Here is an 18,347-nt window from a genome sequence, read left to right on the forward strand (position 1 = left end):
ATGAATAGGCAGGGTTTAGAGGGATATGGGCCAAATGCTGGTAAGTGGAACTCAATTAATTTAGGATATCAGGTCGTAATGGGCTTATTGGACTGAAGTGCCTGTTTCCATGCTGTACAGCTTTGACTCTGTCATATAATCATCAGTTTGGGGAAACAAAAACACAAGAGGTTGGGATATTAATGGGACAGTGGGAATTGGGCACGTAATTGGCCAATGAACAGGAGTCAGAGGTAACTGCACACTGGGGAGAAAAAGGCATTGAAAATCGTTATGGGTCACTATTAAGATTTTAGTTTCTTCTTGCTTTATAGAAATACACTGACCTTGGGTAATTTCAAAGCTTGAGACTGATAGACTTGTCATGTGATAAATAGAGGGTGTTCTAGTAACAGATTACGTAAACACCAGTGAAATAGGCAGACACATGGCAGGTGCTATTTAACACAAATTCATAAGAATCAAGGAATACAGCAGGCCAGGCAGCGTCAGAGGATCAGGAAAGTTGACCAGGATCCTTCCCAACCTGAAACATCGACTTTCCAGTTCCTTTGCTGCTCCCTGATCTGCTGTGGTTCCTCCAGCCACACACTGTATTGGCTCTGACTTCAGCATCTGCAGTTCTTGCTATCTCCATTCATAAGAATTGATACACCTTGCAGTAAAAAAAGTTTTATTATTTCATATATATCCTGCATTTGTTCATAACTTTCAACAATCTAAAGAACACGGTTTTCTTTGTAATCTCCCATTAACCTGATATTTTCCTGTCTCTCTGACAACAATCCTAATTATGTTTAAAAATGAATAAATATGTAAAGTGTTGACGTTTTACTGAAGAGGAATGACAAATCATCAGCTTGTTAAAGTTGATTTGAAAAATGATTCTAAGTCTCAACAGGTATGATGCTAATGTTAAAAAAATAAAGTAGCAGGATTTTTTTGAATATAAACATTGCCAACTTGCAATCTTTGTTATGGTAATTTGCATTTAATTATCAAATAAAGCCATGAGGTTAATGGAAGATCGACGTTTTTCTTTTCACTTGCTTTTTACTCTAATTGAGCCTGTTTAATTGTTGAATGATATTCATGGTTACATCAAAATCTGTATTGAATTAAGCATCTTAGTTAACGAAGAGCTATTTTTTATGAAATAAATTTCTGAGAAAACGTTTGCCAACACAGCAACGCCAATGAATTGTTAATCATCTTCATTACAATGCTTTCACAAGATAGTGATCTGATGGATTTCAGTGACATTTAAGTCAACAAACAAAGAAACATTTGCCATATTGTCACAGAGATAATTTAATAATTCTGCTCAGACAATAAACCATCCACAGGTCTAATTAAAGAAAAAAAACCTTAAACAAGCAGGGAACGAACAATAACAGTGTCATGGAAGAGATAACTAAGCAAACTACTCAGGGTTAATTGCAAAGCTCTGTGGAATTATATACAACAGTGGTCTTGAATTTTAAGAAGCATGTTAATCCCTAAAGCACACGTTTTGTGATGTTACAGGAACTGTTCCCAACAACAGTGCTACACACATACACAGGCCTGTTCGCACATGGAGTAAATGAAAGCTGATGTTCAAATCCAATTATGTCAAATAGGTACCTGTTGTGCATCTTGTGGAGAGGAGATACATTTGTTAAAACATTTGTTTGACGTTTTTATCACAAGTGTATCATTCTGTTTTTTTGTAAGAAAACACTCAGATGTTTCTGCTCCACCCCACCACCGCCTCATGTATCTAAAGCATGCCTTGGTGCTCTCCGATGTTCTGTCTGGCCTCGAGTTTTCACTTTTCTCTCCTGTATGCTGCTGTATTTCCATTTGCTGCCTGCTACTTTGTTTTTCTTTCGCTTTTTTTCAATGCACCATACTTTCTGGCAATACTCCTCCACCCTCTGGAAGTTACTGTAGCCTATTAACTGGAGAAATTCTTTGTACCATGGCCTACTTCCCTGATGGTTCCCAAGTTGCACTGCACATGGCATTTTGCGTGGTCTCTCCTCTCCTCCACTCTTATGAAATATACTGTCAATCTGCTCCTCTACCAAGACATCCAGTTTGATTTTTGTCACTGTCTGGGTGAAGCCATGTTCTCTTGCCTTGCAGATGTATGTTCCAGCATCCATTCTGTGAAGTTTCAGGAACAGTAATCCCAGCTCGGTTTTAATCACACGATCATCAGTTTTGACCTGTAAAAGATGACATGAAAGTCCTAGAACTCGAGTTTTGACAGGTGCCTGCTGACCATATTTATATCTCTGCGTATTTCTAGTCTGTTACTAGGCTGAGGGGAAAAAGTAGATCCTAAAATGATGCCTTTAACAACAATGCTTCTGGCATCTCATCTTAGAGAGAAATCTTTCTTTCTGTCTAACTCACATACACACACAGTGAGTTTAATGAACATGCCGACTACAATACATGATAAAATTGAACATTCATTATCAGCCATCAATTCCTTTATTAAAATACTGGAAGAGGAATGTTATGCAAATATGCTCAGTTTCAGTACATTAATAACTAATAGATTTAAACTTAAGTAATATCATGAGCATTTTAGATCATTTTTATATGGTTTACACATTCTCAGTGATTCTCTACAGAAAGGGAAAAGTTTGTGTTCCCATTTTGTCTTTAGACCTTGAGGCAAGAAGCACATAAACATCTCACTTGCTCATCATCTGAATCAGTTCACTGCTGCTGGTCACTCACAGGGGACTCAGAAATCAGCATGGTGAGTGCATGGTTCAGTCAGGCTTAGACTCTGAAAGATAGCCTCTCCGTTCTGAAGGAATACTGCAATTGTTACAGAGAAACTGCCTTTGCCTGTCTGTGGACAACATGACTTAACAGGGAGGCATTATGGAGGAGCAGAGAGTGTGAGGGTTTACATGTTTTCTGATGTGGTGCTGGGGGCATTATGTCAGAGTGACAATAGGGAGAGACATGATGTTCCTGCAGCACTGCAGAGTGTGACTTTTCAGTGAAAGAAGACAGTCACTGCTCATGGCTGGCATTGTAGTACACAGAATGAGTCAGAATATTTCATTGTTAGTCTGCATCAGGACTGAAGCTTCCATTAAAGGAAAGAATTGCATCCTGTTCTGAAGAATCTTCATCATTCCATTCCTCCCTTTACCAGCTATAATCAGTTACTGGTTAATGAATAAGTCAAAACGCAATGAAATATAATACATCAGATTACAATTCTTTCTTCAAACAGTTTGAGAATACAGTCTAGTTTCTCACGAACATTTTAAAAATGCAGTCTTGGTAATAAGCAATAATTAAAATACAAACAATATTACCGCTGTCAGTTAACAATGAGATTGCAAAAATGCATTATTTAAGGGGAGAGAGACTGCAGAACTCTGAGGTATAGAGGGATCTGGGTTTCCTGACACATGAATCACAAAACCTTAATTTGTTAAGTGCAGCAGTGATCAAGAAAGCAAATGAAATGCAGTTGTCCATTACAAAGGGAATGAAATATAAAAGTTTTAGGATGACTTGCTATAGTTGCACAGAGAATTACCGAGATCACCGTCTGGATTATTGTGTACAATCTTGGTCTCCTTAATTGAAAACAAACATAAAAACATTAGAAGGTTCACTCAGTTGATCCACAGGATGAGGAGGATTGGTAGGAATGAGAAGTGATCTTTTTGAGCCATACAAGATCCTGAAGAAAGTTGAAAGGGTGGATCTGTCGTGATTATAACGGGGTCAGCAAGGTGGATCTCATAGAATGAGTTTCAGGGAGCCCTGGCTAAGAGATATAAAGAAAAGTGTCAGACAACTTGCTCAGTCTGACAGATGGCTCTCAGGGAGCTGGATCAGCGTTGTAAATAAAGAGTGACTTGGGGATGGGATAGCAGCCTCTGTGGAGTCATTTCAGATCCTGAAAGGATATTTCTCCTAATGGGAGAGACTACAATGAGGGACACAGCTTAAAAATAAAAACCTTTCATTTAGGAAAGAGATAGGGAGAATATTTTCTCCCTCAGAGGGTCATGTGTCTGTGGAACTCTCTTCCCAGAGAGGAGTGGATCATTGGTGTCTGAAAATTTTTAAGTCAGAGGTGAATAGGCTAACTTGGGAGTTAAAAGTTACCAGGATTTGATGGGAATTTGGAGTCGAGCCCACAATCAGATTTTCCCTGATCTTATTGAATGGCGTAGCAGGCTCAAGGGGCTGAATTGCCTAATTCTGTTTAAAATTCATACGTCTATTTATTCGTATGACAATAGAATGTAGCATCAGATCCTCTATTAAAGAAGTTAATAAACTGTCCCATTGATAAGACCTCACCAAAAATCTCAATTTTGAACGTTTACAATGACCACGGAATGAAAAGCTGAAGCTAAAATGTAAGTGGTTCAACATTAGACGTTGAATTGTGGGGTAGACATTTTTAAGCTTTGCTGGGCTTCGTTTTTTTTGTCTATAACCTTTTATTTCAAAACAACATGTGAATCAATAATCTATTTATAGGTTAGCGCTGTAATTAAACATGTACAACAAACTCCATTTATTAAACTGGGAATGTCAGAGATACTGGATTGTAGTGAAAGATAGTTTTGATATAAATGACCAGGCAGCCAAACATAATAAAAAAAATCCAACTACAAATAATAAAATGATTAGAGATAATCAAATCAATATGTGTGAGCCAAGAACAAAGTGAATATAGGGGTATGACAGAAGCATGAACTGCACAGCTCAGGGTAGTCAATGGTACAGCAAACTTTAGATTGAGGAATTGGCTTTGAGGAATAAGTATAAAGATAAACCATGTCTCATGGGAAAATAGAGGGAGAAATGTAATTTAATATGAAGGTGGTTGAAAATTCATTCACTGAGATTTTGTGCATTTTTTTCAGATTTAAGATGAGTGAAAGTTTGTGGTTGGTACACAATGCTGGGTTATGTATTCACTTCAACAATGAATCAAAGTGTTTAATTATGCTATTAACTTAGACTGGAAAAAACTTGTAAAATAATTTTAAAAGAACAAGCACAGGGCTTACACCAACTGTACATACCTTTGAGATGTAAAAACTTTAAAAAAGTCAAAGTGGTTGACAAAGCAACGATTGGATTGTGCAAGATTAGAACAGAAGGCGAACAAAATTGCCAGAAGATGCTGTAATTCTGAAATTTGGGAGGCTTTTCGAATATAACAGAGGAGGAACAAGAAATTGATAAGGCAAAAGAACGTAATATAGATGCAATTTAGTAAAAACATAAAAATGGACGGTAAAAGCTTCTAAAAAGGAAACATTTGGCTAAATGTAGGTCAGAAGAAATTATAATGTAAACTTGAGAAATAGCAGGGAAACTAAATCATTACTTTGTGTTTTTTTTCACTGAGGAAGATCCCAGAAATTTCCCAGAATTAGAGAATCTAAATGGTGAGGGAGAAGGATAGTAGCTTCATTATGAAGATTGTACTTGAGGAGTTAATGGGGCTGAAATTAGGTGGCACAAAGGCTCAGTGACTAGCAGTGCTGTTTCACAGCACTAGGGATACAGGTTCAATTTCAGCCTTGTCTACGTGTCTGTGTGTGTTTTTTTAATTCATTAGTGGGATGAAGGCATTGCTGGCTAGGCAGCATATATTACCTATTTGGCCAGAGGGCACTTCAGAGTCACCCACATTGCTGTGGGTCTGGAATCACATGTAGGCCAGACCAGGTAAGGATGGCAGTTTCCTTCCCTAAAGAACATTAGTGAACCAGATGGGTTTAATCAACAATTGACAATGGATTCATGGACACCATTAGATTCTTAATTCCAGATATTTTATTGAATTCAAATTACATCATCTGCCATGGAGGGATTCGAACCCGGGTGCCTAGAATGTTATCTGGGTCTCTGGATTAACAGTTCAGTGATAATATCACTAGGCCATTGCCTCCCCACATGCTTCCTGTGACTGTGTGGGTTCCCTCCCACAGTCCAAAGATGTGTAAGTTAGCTGGATTGGCCATGCGGGTTACAGGGTTAAGGAAGGGTGGCGGGTTTGGTTGGGATGCTGTTTGGAGGATTGGTGTGGACTGAATAGCCTGTTTCTACACTGCAGGGATTCTATTATTGTATGAAACTGATAAATCTCAGGACCTGATGGTGAACATCCCAGGAGGTCGAAGGTGGTGGCCAAAGATTTAGTTGATGGCATGGGCATCTTTTAAAATTTTATAGATTGTGGAATAATTTCTGGAGATTAGAAGGTAGCAAATGTTAACCCACTATTTAAAAAGTGAGCAAGAGGAACATTAGAAACCACAGACCTATTAGCCTTACAGCCGTTGGGAAAATATTAGAATCTATTGTAAAGAATTGGATAAATAGACAATCTGATTGTGCATCAATTTGCAAATGGATAATTATGTTTAATGAACTTGTTGACATTTTTTGAAGATGTTACTAACCAAATAGAGAAAGGAGATCCAATGAGCACAGTATACTTCAGCTGTTCACAACATACATCAATGATTTAGAGTTGGGGTCCAAAGTTGTATTTCCATATTTGCAGATGATACAAAGCCAAGTGGGAATGTGTGTTGTGAGGAAGGTATGAAACGGTTCAGGAGGATTTGAATGGGCATAGTGAATGGGCTAGAAAATGGGAGATGGAACATTATGTGGAAAAATGTTAAGTAATCCATTTTGTTCGGAGGAACAGATGCACAGAGCATTGCTTAAATGATAAGAGGTAGAAAATACAGATGACCAAATATATTGAGGTGTTCTTGTTGATTAGTCACTGAAGGACAACATGCAAGTGCCGCAAGAAAATAGGAAGGCTAATGAAATGTCAGCCTTTATCACAAGAGGATTTGAGTACAGGAGCAGTGACATCTAGCTTTAATCGTATAGGAGCTTGGCTAGACTATGGCTAGAATAGTATGAGCAGTTTTGGTCTCCTTGTCTTGGGACCGACATGATCATCATAGAGGGAGTGTGTCAAAGGTTCACCAGTAGAGTTCCTGGGATGGTGGAACTGTCATGTGAAAAGAGACTAGCTAAACTAGGCCTGCAGCTCATAAGGTTTCAAAGAAATGGTAATTTACATAATGCTTAAAGGGATAGATTGGTTGGATGCAGGTAAGATGTTTTTTCTGATTGTGGAGTTTTGAGCAATATGGAACAATGTAGAAATAAAGGGCCTGCCATTTAGGGGTAAGATAAGGACAATTTTTTTACCTTCAATGTTCACATTCAAATTTGTGGAATTCTCCACCTCAGAGGCCTGTGGAAGTTCAGACTGAGTATGTTTAAGATAGAGTTTGATGGATTTCTAGTGACATACAGGTTTATGGGGGTGAGGTGAGTAATAGGCACTGAAGTCCTCGAACAACAATCATCACACTGAATAGCTGAGCAGGCTCAATGGGCTGAATGGCCTATCCCTGTTCCGATAGTCCTATGACTAAAAATGGCTATCATTTAGATTAATCTTTTTTTTAGAATTACAGAATTTTAACAGTATAGAAGGAGGCCATTCAGCCTGTCATTTCTGTGCTGGTACTTCAAATGAGAATTTTCTCAGGATGGTTGGTGGCATCATAAGGACACTCATAGGAATACAGGTAAAGAAATGATTTGAGAAATTTTTTCCCCTTGCTCTGTCCATGTGCATGTCCAGCAGTCATTTAAATGTCACTAATGACTCTGCTTCCACGACTACCACTGGTAAACTATTCCATGCGCTCACAACTCTCTGGGTGAAGAACCTCCCTCTGATGTCTCCTCTATACCTTCCTCCTAACACCTTAAAACTATGACCCCTCGTGGCAGTCAATCCTGCCCTGGGGAAAAGTCTCTGGCTATCGACTCTATCCATGCCTCTCATTACCTTGTACACCTCGATCAGGTCACCTCTCTTCCTCCTTCTCTCCAGGGAGAAAAGTCCGAGCTCAGTCAACCTCTCCTCGTAAGACAAGCCCTCCAGTCCAGGCAGCATCCTGGTGAACCTCCTTTGCACCCTCTCCAAAGCCTCCACATCTTTCCTATAATAGGATGACCAGAACTGGACACAATATTCCAAGTGTGGTCTCACCAGGGTTTTGTAGAGCTGCAGCATAACCTCGCAGCTCTTAAACTCGATCCTCCGTTAATGAAAGCCAAAACACCATATGCTTTCTTAACAACCTTATCCACCTGGGTGGCAACTTTGAGGGAGCTATGCACCTGAACACCAAGATCCCACTGTTACTCCTCACTTCCAAGAATCTTACCTTTAATCCTCTATTCAGCATTTAAGTTCGACCTTCCGAAATGCATCACTTCACATTTATTCAGGTTGAACTCCATCTGCCATTTCTCAGCCCACCTCTGCATTCTGTCAATGTCTCGCTGAAGCCTGCAATAGCCCTCGATACTATCAACGGCACATCCAACCTTTGTGTCATCAGCAAACATACTAACCCACCCCTCAACCTCCTCAGCCAAGTCATTTATAAAAACTACAAAGAGCAGAGGCCCAAGAACAGAGCCCTGCGGGACGCCACTCAACACTGGCCTTCAGGCAGAATACTTACCATCGACAACCACTCTCTGCCTCCTGTCAGCCAACCAATTCTGAATCCAGACAGCCAAATCACCCTGTATCCCATACCTCCTGACATTATGAATGAAAATTTGTTGCTTACTTTTGAAAGGGATCAAACTCCTGAGTGCCATGAAATTTTTACATATATGATACCCTGACAGATTCATTACTGATAACATATTATTCAACAACTCACCATTTGGCTTGGTCTTCGCACAAGTTTTATCAAACATTCCACCTTAAACCTAATTTGTAATTGTGACAATGATACAAAGAGGCTTCATTTCACTGCGTCAATACTGCAGCTTAAATTCTGATTTAGTGCATGGTCTAAATCCACAATAGAGCACTATGAGATTCTCAGAGAATGATGTTTGCACCACTCAATCCAACAAACCTTTGTTTCATTGAAATGAAAAACTGGCTTTTTAGGAACATGAGAACATGAGAAATAGGAGTAGGCCATCTGGCCTGTGGAGCCTGCTTCACCCTTCAATAAGATCATGGTTGATCTTTTTATGGACTCAACTCCACTTACGCACTCGCTCATCATAACCCTTAAATCCCTTATATTCAAAAATCTATCTATCTTTGCCTAAAAACATTCACCGAGGAAGCCTCAACTGCTTCACTGGGCAGGGAATTTCACAGATTCACAACGCTTTGGGTGAAGAAGTTCCTCCACAACTCAGTCCTAATCTGCTTCCCCTCATTTTGATGCCGTGCCTCCTTGTTCTAGTATCACCCACCAGTAGAAACAACCTCTCTGCTTCTATCTCGTGTATTCCTTTCATAATTTCATATTTCTGAAAGATCCCTCCTCACTCTTCTCAATTCTAATCAATATAGTCCCAGGCTATTCAATCTCTCCTTATAAGCCAACCCTGTCAACTCTGGAATCAACCTAGTGAATCTCTTCTGTACCCCCTCCAGTGCCAGTACATCTTTTTTCAAGCAAGGAGACCAAAACTGTACGCAGTTCTCCAGATGTGGTCTCAACCGCACCCTATACAGCTGTAGCATAACCTCCTGTTTTTAAACTCAATTTCTCTAGCGATAAAGGACAAGATTCCATTTGTCTTCTTAATTATCTACCGCACCTGCAAACCAACTTTTTGTGATTTACACATAAAAACACCCAGGTCTCTCTGCACAGCAGCTTGCTGCAATTTGCCACCATTTAAATAGCAGTCCATTTTACTGTTATTCCAACCAAAATGGCTGACCTCATACTGGCCAACATTGTCCTCCATCTGCCAGACCCTTGCCCAGTCACTTAACCTATCAATATCCCTCTGCAGACTTTCAGTCCACCACTCATTTTGGTGTCATCTGTGAATTCAGACATACTGCGCTTGGTCGCCAGTTCAAAAGCATCAATGCAAATTTTAAATAATTGTGTGGTCAACTGGTACTTCAACATTATAGATTTAACAATATTCCAGCAATTTGCCCACCCACCACTGACAACAGTCAGATTCAAAGCTTTTCCCTCATGCAAGATTTTGTATCCTTACTATTTTAAAAGCTAAAGTTCACTCCACAAATAACTTACCTCATCTTGTTTCATGTTGTTTGTTTCCACAAACCACAATACTTTTGCTTGTGGAGATCTGGGGCTACACTCCAACAAGGTACTGTTTTTCTCAATGCCATATAACAACCTTTCTGCTGTTTTTGTAAATGTTCCACCTGACCAAGGGAAGAAAGAGAAGGATTCTTTGTTTATGTAAAAAACTAAACTATCAGTGTGCAATATCAAATCGTGATCCTGCTTTTGGTTTCATAACATCAAAAGTATGTAATTTCCTCATGAACATGTTCTGGGTGAAGATGCATAGTATTCAGGAGTTCTATGTCAGAACGTACATCCTAATGCAGCAATGCAGGACTCCAGTTTGTATTAATTATACCAACGCGACACCTTCTGACCCAAGGATGGGTCTAAACTTAGAACATGAATTTTTTTTCTTCAAGGATACTGTCAGAGCTGCTGAAGACTTCAACCATTTTTTGATTTTATTTTAAATTTACAACGTCTGCACCATTTCACTTTTGAACCTATTTAAGGTACGAAATGAAGGTTACATTTGGGCTTAAACACTGTGGAATCTCTTCTGCATGCCTTAGAAATATTGCCTTGGGTCTTGAACATTAACCTGAGCGGCAGGCAGAGTCACTTTCATACTAAACCCAAAAGTTACTTCCCAGAGTACTAAGACACAGAAACATCAGAAGTAGATGTAGGAGTAGGCCATTCAGCCCTTAGAGCCTGTTCACCATTCATGTGACCACGGCTGATAGAGTCAAGAAGTCACAGAGAGGTACAGTATCAAAACAGATTCTTCAGTCCAACACATCCATGCTAACCAAATAACCTAAGTACATCTAGTCCCATTAACCAACATTTGGCACATATTCCGCAAAAACCTTCTATTCATTTACCCTTCCAAAAGCCTCTTAATTGTACTAACCTCCGGCACTTCCTTGGGCAGTTCATTCCATACATACACCACCTTCTGCGGAAAAAGTTGCCTCATAAGTCTCTTTTAAACCTTTCCCCTCTCACCTTAAACCTATGCCCTCTAGTTTTGGACTTCCACATTCCTGGGGAAAAGGCCTTGGCTGTTCATGCTTTCCATGTCTCCCTTGATCTTGTAAATCTCCGTAACATTACCCCTCAGCCTCTGATGCTCAGGGAATATAGGCCCAGCCTATTCAGCCTCTCCCTGTAGCTCAAACCCGCCCACCCTGGCCACATCCTTGTAAATCTTTTCTGATCCCTTTCAGGTTTAACAACATCCTTCCTATAGCAGGGAGACCAGAACTGAACGCAGTATTCCGATAGTGGCCCTAACCAATGTCCTGTATGGCTATAACCTGACCTCCCAACTCCTATACTTAATGCACTAACTCATAAAGAAAAGCATGCCAAATGCCTTCTTCACTATCTTATCTACCTGTGATTCCACTTTCAAGGAACTGTGAACCTGCACTCTAAGGTCTCTTTGTTCAGCAATACTCTCCAGGACCTTCCTAATAAGTATATAAAATCTGCCCTGACTTGCGTTTCCAAAGTGCAGCACCTCTCATTAATCTAAATTAAACTTCACCTGCCACTCCTCGGACCATCAGCCCATCTTGTCAGGATCCCATTGTACTCTGAGGTAACTTTCTTTGTTGTCCGCTACAGCATTAATTTTGGTATCATCTGCAAACTTACTAACCCTACCTTCTGTGTTCACATTCAAATCATTTATGTAAAGTATTCAATTCAATACCCTGTTCCTGCTTTCTTCTTATCAGCCATTGATCCCTTTAGCCCGAAGAACGATATTTAACCCTTTCTTGAAGTATTTGATATTTTGGCCTTAACCACTTTGTGTGGCAGACAATCCTAAATACTCATCATTCTTTGGGTGAAGAAATTTCATATCATCTCAGTTCTAAATAGTCTACCCCATATCTTTAGACTGTGACCCTATGTTCTGAACTGCCCCGTCTTTGAAAATATCCTTCCTGCTTTTAATCTGTATGGTCTAGTTAGAATTTCATAGGTTTCTACAAGAACACCCTAATTCTTCTAAACCCCAGTGACTATAGTCTTAACTGATCCAGTGTCTCTTCATATATCAGTCCTACCATCCCAGAAATCATTTTGGTAAGCCTTTATTCACTCTCTTCAAAGGCAGAACATCTTTTCTCAGATAAGGGGACCAAAACTGCACACAGTACTCCAGGTGTGTGAGAATCAATTACAAAGGATGTTGTAAGTGGACATTAAGAAGAGATTGGAGAGGTGCTAAATGATTATTTTTCATCTGTTTTCACTGAGGAACAGGAGAATATTGTAGAGGAGATGACTGAGTTACAGGCTACTAGAATTGAAAGGATTAAGGTTAGTAAGGAGGACGTCTTATCAATTCTAGAAGGTGTTAAGGTAGACAAATCCCGTGGGCCAGATGAGATTTTTCCGAGGATTGTCTGGAAAGATCGGGAGGATGTGGCAGAGCCTTTGGCCTTGATCTTTGAGTCCTCATTGTCTACAGGTTTGGTACCAGAGGACTGGAGAATTGCAAATGTTGTGCCCTTGTTCAAGAAGGGCAGTAGAGATGACCCAGGTAATTATAAACCTGTGAGCCTTACGTCTGTTGTAGGAAAAATTTTGGAAAGGATCATAAGAGATAGGATTTATAATCATCTAGCAAGCAACAATTTGATTTTGAAGATAGTCAGCATCGATTCGTCAAGGGCAGGTCGTGTCTCACAAACCTCATTGAGTTTTTTGAGAAGGTGACCAAGCATGTGGATGAGGGTAGGCAGTTGATGTGGTGTACATGGACTTCAGTAAACCCTTTGATAAGGTTCCACATGGTAGGCTACTGGAGAAAATACAGAGGCACAGGATTAAGGGAGATTCAGCTGTTTGGATTAGAAACTGTCTTTCTATAAGAAGGCAACGAGTGGTGGTTGATGGAAAATATTCAGCCTGGAGTCTGGTTACTAGTGGTGTGCCTCAAGGATCTGTTTTGGGACCACTGCTGTTTGTCATTTTTATAAATGACTTGGACGCAGGCATAGGTGGGTGAGCTAGTAAGTTTTCAGATGACACTAAAGTCGGTGGAGTGGTGGACAATGTGGAAGAATGTTGCAGGTTGCAGGGAGACTTGGATAAACTGCAGAATTGGGCCGAAAGGTGGCTAATGGAGTTTAATACAGATAAATGTGATGGGATTCACTTTAGGAGGAATAATAGGAATGCAGAATACCGGGTCAATGGAAAGATTCTTGGTGGTGTAGATGTGCAGAGGGATCTTGGTGTCCATGTACATAGATCCCTGAAAGTTGCCACCCAGGTTGATAGTGCTGTTAAGAAGGCTTACGGTGTGTTAGGTTTTATTGGTAGAGGGAATGAGTTCCGGAGCCGTGATGTCATGCTGCAACTGTACAAAACGCTAGAGCAGCCTCATTTGGAATATTACATGCAGTTCTGGTCGCCCCATTACAGGAAGGATGTGGAAGCATTGGAAAAGGTGTAGAGAAGATTTACCAGGATGTTGCCTGGTCTGGAGCGCAGGCTCTATGAAGAAAGCCTGAGGGGCTTGGGTCTGCTCTCATTGGAGAGAACGAGGCTAAGAGGGGATTTAATAGTGACGTACAAGATGATCAGAGGATTAGATAGGGTGGACAGTGAGAGTCTGGATGTGAGTTTGCTCGCTGAGCTGGAAGGTTAGTTTTCGTCACCATACTAGGTAACATCATCAGTGAGCCTCCAACGAAGCGCTGGTGTTATGTCCCGCTTTCTATTTATCTGGTTAGGTTTCCTTGGGTTGGTGATGTCATTTCCTGTTCTTTTTCTCACGGGATGGTAGATTGGCTCCGAATCAATGTGTTTGTTGATGGAGTTCCGGTTGGAATGCCATGCTTCTAGGAATTCTCGTGCACGTCTCTGTTTGGCTTGTCCTAGGATAGATGTGTTGTCCCAATCAAAGTGGTGTCCTTCCTTATCTGTATGTAAGGATACGAGTGATAGTGGGTCATGTTGTTTTGTGGCTCGTTGATGTTCATGTATCCTGGTGGCTCGCTTTCTGCCTGTTTGTCCAATGTAGTGTTTGTCACAGTTCTTGCAAGGTATTTTGTAGATGATGTTCGTTTTATTTGTTGTCTGTATAGGGTCTTTTAAGTTCATTAGCATAAAAGACCCTATACAGACAACAAATAAAATGAACGTCATCTACAAAATACCTTGCAAGAACTGTGACAAACACTACATTGGACAAACAGGCAGAAAGCTAGCCACCAGGATACATGAACATCAACTAGCCACAAAACAACATGACCCACTATCACTCGTATCCTTACATACAGATAAGGAAGGACACCACTTTGATTGGGACAACACACCCATCCTAGGACAAGCCAAACAGAGACATGCACGAGAATTCCTAGAAGCATGGCATTCCAACCGGAATTCCATCAACAAACACATTGACTTGGAGCCAATCTACCATCCCCTGAGAAAAAGAACAGGAAATGACATCACCAACCCAAGGAAACCTAACCAGATAAATAGAAAGCGGGACATAACACCAGCGCTTCGTCGAAGGCTCACTGATGATGTTACCTAGAACGGTGACGAAACGTCTGAAAACTAACCTTCCAGCTCAGCGCGCAAACTCACATCCAGAACCTCAACCTGAGCTGCAAATCTTCTCAAAACTCGCTAGTGAGAGTCTTTTTCCGAGGATGATGACCTCAGCTTGTACAAGGGGGCATAGCTACAAATTGAGGGGTGATAGATTTAAGACAGATGTCAGAGGTAGGTTCTTTAGTCAGAGAGTGGTAAGGGCGTGGAACGCCCTGCCTGCCAATGTAGTTAACTCAGCCACATTAGGAGCATTTAAACAGTCCTTGCATAAGCATATGGATAATGATTGGATAGTGTAGGGGGAGGGGCTTAGATTAGTTCACAGATCGACGCAACATCGAGGGCCAAAGGGCCTGTTCTGTGCTGCTTTATTCTATGTTCTATGTTCTATTTCTAAGAGAATAAATTTAGAAAGCATCAAATTGGGGGTAATATGTTAGAGTGGACTGTGAATTGGGTAATTGAAAACATATAAAAAGTAGGAATAAATAGTTCAGTCTCAGAGATCATCAAACATAATTTAAATGCATAACAATGGGTGGGCAGGTCAGAAGATTGGACAGAATTAAAATATACCAAGGAATGACTAAAGAAGTACAGGATAAACAGAATTTGAGACAATGCTAGATAGAAATATAAAAACAGGAAGAGTTTCAATAGATATTACAAAAAGAAGAATCAACCAAGTGAGTGCTAGTTCCATGATAAGTGTGCCTGGGGAATTAATAGTGAAAAATAAAAATGAACTAACAGATATTTTGCTTCCGGCTGTACTATGGTACTACGTATCATCTCAGAAACAGTTGTTAACCTGGTCCAAGTGCACTTCATCCTAAAGTCTACAAGCTGTGGATCATGAGAACATTGGCATGTGTCATTTTCCAAACGTTTCTCAATTCAAAGAAGGTTCCATTAGATTGAAAAATGGAACCTAACGATCAACAGTGATTTCAAAGTCATCAGTAGACTCTTAATTCTAGATATTTATTGAATTTAAATTACACAATCTTTCATGGCAGGTTCCGAGTTCAGGCCTGCAGAAGAGCATTACCTGGGTCTATGAAGGTATGGTTGCTTAATTTTCCGATGACACAAAGGGAGGTGGAAAAGTAAGTTATCGAGAGGGCACAAGGATTTTACAAAGTAACACATAAGTAAAAGGAATGGCCACATTTAAGCAACTGAACACAAAGCTCTGGACGTTATCCTTCAGTTATGCAGGGTATCGGTAAAACTACATCTGCAGCACAATGTACAATATCGGTTGCATGATACAAGGAATTATTTAAGGTTATTTTATGAGGAGATGTTGGTCGGGATAACTTGTATCTGATGGCACTTAAAAAAGAAGTTGATTTGATCAAAATGTATAGATCTTGAGAGTTCTTAATAGGGTGAAGTAAAGAGGGATGTTTCTTCTTGTGGGAAATTCAACACTGTTTTAAAATGTTGGCTTATCCATTTACAACTGAGACATGGAGAATTCTTTTCTTTTATCCCTTAGGGGTTTTGAGCTTTTGGAATTCACTTCTTCAAAAGGCAGTAGAAGCAGGATGTTTGAATATTTAAGCCAGAGGGGGATAGACTCATGATAATTAAGGGGGTGAAAGGTTAGTGGGAAGTAGTTGGGAATGTGGATCATCAGATCAGCATGGAGGAATGGAATAAGTTGTATGTTCCTAACGGGCCTACGCCATTATTTCTAAGCAGGTATTGGAAAAATGTGACAAATCTCTACTAGTGCCAGCTCTGGGCTCCCAGTCCTAGTTTGGACCCAAGTTCATAGCACTGCCTGATTTCAAAAGAGGGGAAATGTTAAATCTGCTTTCTCTCCCCACATGCTGCCAGACCTGCTGTGTTTTTCCAGCAATTTCTGTTTCTGTCTCAACCAAGGCCTTTGGTCCTTAACTTTGCTTCTGTCCCCCACTCTCAGCCCTGGCTCCCTCTTCATGCTCCATCTCCCCAGCTCCAGCGCCTGGTCTGGGATTTCTAGGTGACCCTCTCATGTCAGCACTTACTTTCTCATCTACATATTGCTCCTCCAATCACAGGCTGTTTCTTTCCTGTATTCGCTTGGAATCAGCTCATTTGTGGCTCTGATTGGAAGAGTAGCCCCCTCAGTAATTTCTACTCGGGGGTTCACTGTTAAGGGGGGAGTTTGCCCATTATGCCCTCCCACTGTGTACTTTCAGTGTCATTGATAGTTACATACCATTCTGCTCCTGGTCTAGGCACTGCTGGATGGCATCACCATGTCGAATATCTTGCCTACGGTAACGCCTGCTAGAGAGGGTTAGATAGGTTAAATTAAAATTCAAGAATGAACAATCCTCTTATAATATTTACATGGACATTATCTTCATTAGGCTTTCTCAAAAAGATGTTTCTTAACTCTGTTCCAATGTTTTTGTGCTTTCACATGCTCTCTTAATTGGTAGAGGAGAGGTGTTATGACATTAATTCAACAATTTGCTTTTATTTCAGATCACGTGAACAATAAAGGCTTTACATTTCCAACAAGTTTATCAATTGGCTGCACAAAACTAAACACATACATTCTAAGTCTGAATTGGGAAAAGAACAAATCCAAAGTGATGGAATTCAATATGACAATGGTTCAAACCTGATAATGTCACAAGACCTTAAAAAAAATTGGCAAATAAATTGTTTAAATACCATCAATCTGACTTGGGCTTGTATCACATGATGACTCTCTTCTCCCCATTTCTGTCCTGCCTCTGGAACTCTCAGCATGATTAAACAAGCTGTATTTGCAGGTTTGTTTCATACTCTCCATGTCATTTTTATCAGTTTCCAATTTAACATGTTATCATATTTTTTGAATGAACGGGAAGAGTTAAGATGATGAAAAATCAGCTGATGATTTTCTATGAGTCTGTTTCACGTGTAGGCCAATTTTATTCCTACTGCATCATCACAAAACATCAAGTAATACAGACCATTTCAATTTGTTTAACATTACCCATGTGGGATATGAAAATAATCAGTTAAATTGTGGATGGTGGAATGTAAACACGCAGTTCATGTTAATGTTCTGTCTATCAATATTTCAGTGGCTTCTTCAACTGAACAGCTATCTCCTAGACACACAGAAAGGATCAATGCACCTTGTGTGTAATATTAACCTCAGTAATGAGGGAAGTGTTAAGTTTGTGCACATTCCTCTCTTTTCCTTGGATGAGGCTTATAGCTTAATCACATGATCCATAAATTTTCAGCCCATGGATATCTAATGCCAGTCTTCTTTGCTGTTCATTCCCTACTGTCGTTAATATTTTTCTTCATGAAATTAAGAAACTCATTTTTATATTGTTATCAGGCCTGTACTTCAATAGGGCTGGTTCCTGGCAAATGATTACACATTGTGCAGACACTCTGTGTAAGGATTTACTTTCAAGCTTCTGTCTGAATCTTCCCTGAGATTATTTTAAATCTCTGTATCTTCATTAATATCGTTGACAGCAACCTATCTCTATTTACCTGTAATGGCTGCAATGAGATCAGCCAGCGGGACCTCATAGAAGATAATAAAATGTGAGAGAGAAATGCCAGAGAGCTCTGATGAAGGGTCTAGGCCCAAAACGTCAGCTTTTGTGC

General features: G+C 40.0%; 1 protein-coding gene across 2 annotated transcripts in view; it reads right to left on the minus strand.

Moving 5' to 3' along the window:
- Positions 1-698: 698 nt before the first annotated feature.
- The window catches only part of LOC125463445 (semaphorin-3E-like), a 262,044-nt gene continuing 244,395 nt past the window's right edge, over positions 699-18,347 (minus strand). The window contains exons 15-17 of one of the 2 annotated variants that reach the window (XM_048554709.2): positions 16,942-17,009; positions 10,137-10,273; positions 699-2,213 (exon numbers count right to left, since the gene is read on the minus strand). In XM_048554709.2, coding sequence (XP_048410666.1) covers positions 1,755-2,213; positions 10,137-10,273; positions 16,942-17,009 — 664 coding nt within the window. In that variant the 3' untranslated portion in view covers positions 699-1,754. Of the gene's footprint in view, positions 2,214-10,136; positions 10,274-16,941; positions 17,013-18,347 lie in introns of both variants that reach the window. The other variant, XM_048554708.2, reaches the window with a different exon arrangement.

Source organism: Stegostoma tigrinum, chromosome 25 (assembly GCF_030684315.1).
Source record: "Stegostoma tigrinum isolate sSteTig4 chromosome 25, sSteTig4.hap1, whole genome shotgun sequence".
In the NCBI taxonomy this organism is placed as follows: Eukaryota; Metazoa; Chordata; class Chondrichthyes; order Orectolobiformes; family Stegostomatidae; genus Stegostoma; species Stegostoma tigrinum.